This window comes from Paramisgurnus dabryanus, chromosome 6 (assembly GCF_030506205.2).
Source record: "Paramisgurnus dabryanus chromosome 6, PD_genome_1.1, whole genome shotgun sequence".
Taxonomy (NCBI): domain Eukaryota; kingdom Metazoa; phylum Chordata; class Actinopteri; order Cypriniformes; family Cobitidae; genus Paramisgurnus; species Paramisgurnus dabryanus.
In genome coordinates this window covers 1,484,940-1,491,784 of record NC_133342.1, presented here as the reverse complement: position 1 = coordinate 1,491,784, position 6,845 = coordinate 1,484,940, and the positions used below count along the sequence as shown (strand labels likewise).

Here is a 6,845-nt window from a genome sequence, read left to right as displayed (position 1 = left end):
TAATCACAAGATTACTTTGATATTTTTGTCTAAACACTAAACTTATTTTCTTAGTGTATGCTTATCTAGTAGTGGCAAGAAGTGTCTTCTGTGTACGCTGGCGGGTGGACGTGCACACTAATGCAGGTGGTAGTTGTAGCTTTGAGCGTGGCTCGTCATCTTCCCCTCGTCATTGGGAATCTTTTCATAATTTTTCCTCCGTTTTATTGACGGTTGTCATTTCAGTGATATGTTACACTACAAAAAATGACTTTTTTGTCTTGTTTTTAGTAGAAATGTCCAAAAATTCTTAAATTAAGATGTTTTTTCTTGATGAGCAAAACGACCTAAGAAAATAAGTCCAGATTATAGGACAAAAAAATACAATTTAAGTGAATTTGTTCTTAAAACAAGCAAAGATATCTGCCAAAGGGGTGAGAAAATAAATCTTAAAATTAGTTTTCTTTTTTCTTAAACACTTAATTCAAGGAAAATTTTCTCACCCCATTGGCAGATACTTTTGCTTGTTTTATGCACAAATTCACTTAAATTGTATATTTTTTGTCTAAAAACTACACTCTAAAAAAAAATGGTGCTATATAGCACCAAAAGTGGTTCTTTGCTCGTAATCATAGAAGAACCGTTTTTAGTGCCATATAGCACCGGTGAAGCACCTGTGTAGAACCACATAGTGCCATGTAGAACAATATTTGGTGCTATAGTGGTGCTATATGGCCCCCATATGGTTCTACACAGGTGCTTCACCGGTGCTATATGGCACTAAAAACGGTTCTTCTATGATTACGAGCAAAGAACCACTTTTGGTGCTATATAGCACCGTTTGTTTTTAGAGAGTAGACTTATTTTCTTAGGTCATTTTGCTCATCAGGAAAATGCATCTTGATTTAAGAATTTTTAGATTTTCTACTGAAAACAAGACAAAAATACTTCGTAATAAGTCATTTTTTGCAGTGTACAGTAACTTTTTTTCTGAGTGTATCTTACTGCAATGCAAAAATATATTTTCTTCATATTTGCTTAATAGGCTATATTATATCAGTATTTGTTATACACTCTAAAAATGCTGCGTTATTCTCAACCAATGGTTGGTCAAAAAGGGACAAGGAACCAGCCTTTAGGTTAAATTAACCTATAAAATGTTTACATTTGACACAACAATGGGTTGAAACAAACAAAAATAGGTGAAATTACAACAACCCAACGGCTTGGGGTTGTCCCTTTTGACACCAGCATTTTTTTTGTATGAATATTTAAATAGATTATTAATGTATTACATGTTTTGCATTACAATCATACAACTTCAGGGGGAAGCAGTCCCTTATCATCACAAACAAATGTGCATCACTTACAAAAAAAAAGGCACAGACAGAGAAGATTTAAATACAAAATCTTTATTTAAGACTATTACGTCATACATAAAATCTCATTGCACATTAACATGGCAGACAATTTTGAAGAAACCTGGATATGGCTAAATTACACCTAAAAGATTTTATAGTAACATTTGTAATCATATAGCAACACTTCAGTGGTTTGTATTGCACACGATGTTACACATTCAAAATCTACCATGATGTTGCCATATCAATCATAACCACATTCACGCATCCATACTGTCCCATATTGACACATTCCCAAAAAAATGAAATGCAACTTAACTTATTCCTTATTTTCCTAACAATTAACAAAGAAAAAAATGGTTATAGATATAACAAAGATTTTAACCCTATGATAAACGCCAATGCACCATAATTGAAACGTTACAGAAATGAAACTAGCATTTACAGTAAGAATGATTTCCCTTTACTGTGATATAAGATTTTAACAAAAAATTCAACACCAGCATGCAAAAAAGTGTATGACTTAGGACATCCCTTTAAAACACACACACACACACACACACACACATCTCTACAGACGCATTACAGATGATGTGTCTAAAATGCCTCGCATTATGAAACATCATATTCTTATTGTGTATTACATAAAAATATATTGCATGGATCTACATTAGTTTGTGATTTCACATTTCTACAGACATATGCCTGATTTCATCACAGCATTGAACATAGTTTTTACACTTATGATCGCAGGGCAACCTCGATTGAAATGCATCAACTTACGAAAATAAATATACAGCGACCAGATGTCGATTACTGACTTTATCTCATGTTATCTTGCTTATGTAAATTAGTAGAGAAAATAAGTCTACTGAGCGTCTTTGACATTTTAATACTTCATAGACATTCTTTACTTTCTGTGCATGCAAATCCCACAACGCAGATTTGCAAGACATTTCATCATCCACAATAAGCAACCCATAAATATACGCCGTACCTGCAGAAAACACATCTATCTGTCCAACTTGCAGTCCCATCCAAATACCAAATACGTTCACAATACAAAGCAAAGCCAGTCGTACTACAGCAAATTTTAAAAGCATGAAAAGCTTTTCGTATTTTAACCAGATAAACAGAAATTGTTCACTTCTCCTACCACAGGAAGCACGGATGAAAACATTTCCAGAAAATTACTGTATTTGAGCTAACAGTCACAAAATTTGTCTAAATGTCTAAAATTGTCCTCAAGTACAGCAAAAACACATCACAATTCCCTTGTGCTTCTACTGTATTTACAAGCAGCTGGTTGATGAATGCAGATTTTCGGATTTTTATATTTATCTCCAGAGTTTTCCGATCCCAATCTGCTAGAAATCTTAGTAAATCAAGTATTATTAAATATTTTTCTTGCACCTATTACAAATATTGCAGTATTCTCACCCTCTGTTTTTAATTTCTGATTGGCTCACGATTTGATTGGTGGCAGTGTGTGGCCATAAAGAAAGGGAGTGGGCGGAGCTCTTTGGTGATAAAAAGCCAATGTTTTGGTTTCTCGACACAGTGAAGGCAAAATGAGGAATAGTGATTTACTAAGAAAATAAAGTCCACGTTGACATCCACAACATTGACTTTAAAGGCTAATTTTGTACATTAAAGGCTCACAGAAGTTTACATTGAGAAGAACCGACCAAGCCATGCAAAGTGAACACAACGGTTATTTCATCTAAAATTATATAGATTTGTCAAAAATAAGCTATATTATATATTGTACAGAAAAATCTACATAGGAGAAATTTGTCATGAGTTAATCTCTCTGCTGATGATGGCTTAATGTGCAAATGACGATTCGGAAAAAAAGAGATTGACCAGCATTTATACTAATGGCAGCATATAAGGTCCCTCAATTGTTAATGAAGTCATTTCCATTAAACATTTTTCAAAAGAGCTCTTGAAGCGATAATTCACGCATTACAATAATTCACATGACACTAAAGAGCTGGTGCACGATTGGATGGCTGGTATTAAGCTTTGCGTGCTGATTGGTGCAAAATGCAGGGGTTAAGTGCCTGAATTATACCTGGGCATGACTTGCATCATGAATATATACAAGATATTTAGGCTTGGTGAGTGGAATCTAATAAAGATTTAATCTTTTGAAAAGATTATCACCGAATCAAGTATGTGGTCACGCGACGTGTGATAGTCATGATTCAGTACACACAAAGGTCAGGAAACTTCATTTCATAGACTGGCACAGACTGGTACTGGGCGTGGCCTGATGTCACGGTCACTGTGCCCGACGGGCTTGGAGGCGGGCTGAATAGAAACGAACGAACAGAAAGACGAATCAAATACCAACTCACGTTGAAAGACATTTATAAGATAAAAGTTGTAAAATAAGAATTTGTAAATGACGTGAACTTACCGAATGGTGAGTTCAAATATCTGAGCCAAGCGATCGTGAAGCATGTTTGCCTTAAAATAAGAGTAAAAAAAAAGAAAATTCAAATGTGGAAAACAAATGTATATGCAACATCTTACACGATTATGTTTAAAACAAACAAACAAATACAACAATGTTTCTCCCAATAAAACTTTTTATGTTCTGTGGGTCTGGTTAATGGACACATGTCTAATTGTATAAGCTATCTTGATACAGCAAATCTGACTTAAGCCCGATTTATAGTCGTGCGTAAGCTCTACGCCGTAGCCATGCGTAGCTCTGCGTAGCCTGACATGCACCTTGCAAATTTTTTAGCGCCGCGTCAGTTCTAAGCAAACCGCAAGCGCTGTGATTGGTCCACCAGAACCCCTCCCGTCGGTTAAAAAAAAACTTGGTCATAGGTATTTCCGTTTGCGACGGTGAAAACAAAGATGAACTAAGTTGAGGAGTGATTTAACTCAAACTGCAACAAAAGTCGCTGTTTATGTAACTTTATTTATTATGACTCAACTTGTATACTTAAATGTTCAGATTTTTTGTATGAATTCAATATTTGGTTTGATGGCTACATCTGGTGGAAATTTTGTGTCATTAGCCCACTTAGAAATCCCCTTACTGATAAAAATGCTGATGTGTCAAATACTTATTTTCCCCGCGTTATCGTGAGCCTCAAACGTGTTTGTTTCCTCATTCTTACCTGATGTAAAAACCAGCATACCAACAGGACCAGCATATGTTGTGTTTTGGTGCTGATAACCATGCTAGGGCAATGCATCCCCTGGGCTACATACTAAATTCTCTTGTAAGCGAATGCGCAACCTACGTGTACAACGTATGCAGGGTTTCAAAAATTTGGTGGTGCATGAATACTTCGGCCTTTAGCCCCCCCAAAGTGTAACAACTTGTACACACAAAGTACCTTGGATTCGCAGTGTGCTGCTATCTCCTCAAACGGAGCTTTCTGGAACTTCTCCATCACCTGTCTTCTCCTCTCTCTCTCTTGTTCCTCCAGGCCTGTGGTATCTAAAAAAGATGAAGAAACATCTCACTAAGTAACACATGCAGAAATATGCATACAAACGCTTAGTAGATATTTAACCAAACATACCAATGGCCTTTTTCAGGGTCTCAAATGTAATCTCCTCTGCAAGATGAGACTGTAGGATAAACATGCATGTGTTGACTTTTTTTTTGGACCTTAATCATCATATTTAACCATTCAGACATGCATGTTGTTCATACCTGATCAGGTAAGCTATTGGAAATGATGTCAACCTGGAGAGAAATTGTGTCTACAAAACTCTTCCTGCGCTGCATACGATCTTCATCTGTGGGTCAGAACTCAATATAAGTAAACTACGCTCAATGTGATCATATAATTCAAATCATTATAAAGTTGTGCCAAATAACAACCAATAAATTAGTAGCAGTAAATCATGGGTTAATGCTCATGAAAAGTTGCAAATGCAAAAGAATGGTGAAATTAAACAGAAGAAATGCAGGTCACCAAAACACATTGAATGAAACAAGTTAAAAAAAAAAAAGAATACCGATGTCACATAAGGGTTTGACTTTTTAAGCGAACTCCACAAACATCTCAGGAGTTACATCATTTAAAATATACATCATTTCTTAATCATAATAATTAATTTGCATGTTTCATTATTTTTTAGTAAGTTTTTTTTATCTTTTATGGTAAACCGTCAACACACCAAGTTTAAAGAGTCAACCCTAAAAACTCTCGTTTGGTCCAAACATGCAAAATCAGCACTCTTCTTGAAACCCAAGCAACTCAACCCAACCCAGTGTGTGCTCGCTCTTTAACCTACCGGATCCACAGTCCATTCGAAAGCAGCGTACAAAACACCAAACTAGTTAAACAGGACTAATTCAACACATCACATACTATATATTTATACTTCCGTCCCCCGCTGGGAGTCAATTAACAACACTATTACGACTTAAAGGAATCTTTCACCGTGGCTACAGAGAAGAGGAAGTCTACTAGTAGTCATGGTAACAGGTGGATTTCTGATGGAGGATTGCTGGGAGATGCTGCTAACTACATATTATTACCATTCAGTGAACTTACTAAACACAAGCACAGTTTTGTGAGCTCACTAACTCAATAAATGTACCTCTGGATGTTTGTTTGCATCTGTGCAGAATCTTTCCTACCGTATACAGAACTAAAGTGCAAACACACAGAGAAAAACACAGACAAAGCTGAGCAGAAAGATGAATGAATTCACGTGGAATACGTTTAGATTAGAAATTAGTATTAGAAGTTGATCTATTATTTCAGAGCATTGCTGTTGCAGTCTTGGAGGTTGTTTCAGCAGCGGGATTGTGGAAAGTAAGGGTAAGTGAAAGTAACTGTTTAAAGACATTAAATGTCATTTACAACCTATTTAAGGATTAAATCATGAAAATAAATCAATATCCAGGCTAAAGTCTCATAATGTAATTATAAGAATAGGAGCACCAAGACTTGTCACTTATTGATTTCAATCTTTGACATGACCTTATGCTGTATGTAGGATATTATTGATTACCATTATTCGTTCCTGCATGTTGCATCCTTGGTAAAATCAACAAAAACTGAATCATTTCAGTTAAAAAAGTTAATAAAATATTTACCAAAAACGTAACTCTTTCCCCGCCACTGACAAGTTATATTGTCAATTAAAAACCGCTTCCCTGCCAATGACAAGTAGGGCTGCAACGATTAATCGTGCAAATGCATGTTTTCTCAATGAATGAATTTGAATGGATTACGGTGAAATCCTGGCCATCCCAAAGCCAGGGGGCGCTCCCGTGCAGAAACTCCCTTGGTGCCACAGAGAAGAAGCATTACAAACGCTATTCCAGAAAATGTCTATAGGAATATTTATATAGCTGTTCTTCGAATTGTTTCAGGTATTTTCATGATAATAAAGAATATTTTTAATGATTTTGTTTAACGAGTGTTGCTTTTTTAAAAGCACGTTATAAATGACTCTGACTCATAATGATTTTAGATTGATAAGGACTTCCTACTGACCAAATGCCGTAGTACAGTG

At 35.7% G+C, this 6,845-nt stretch overlaps 1 protein-coding gene across 3 annotated transcripts in view; it reads right to left on the bottom strand.

The window, feature by feature from the left end:
- Positions 1-1,375: 1,375 nt before the first annotated feature.
- efr3a (EFR3 homolog A (S. cerevisiae)) overlaps positions 1,376-6,845 on the bottom strand; it is a 59,187-nt gene continuing 53,717 nt past the window's right edge. For 2 of the 3 annotated variants that reach the window (XM_065266317.1, XM_065266297.2), the window contains 5 exons: positions 5,026-5,111; positions 4,892-4,940; positions 4,703-4,806; positions 3,766-3,815; positions 1,376-3,656 (listed from right to left, as the gene is read on the bottom strand). In XM_065266317.1, the coding sequence (XP_065122389.1) occupies positions 3,551-3,656; positions 3,766-3,815; positions 4,703-4,806; positions 4,892-4,940; positions 5,026-5,111 (395 nt within the window). In that variant the 3' untranslated portion in view covers positions 1,376-3,550. The remainder of the gene's footprint in view (positions 3,657-3,765; positions 3,816-4,702; positions 4,807-4,891; positions 4,941-5,025; positions 5,112-6,845) is intronic. The other variant, XM_065266308.2, reaches the window with a different exon arrangement.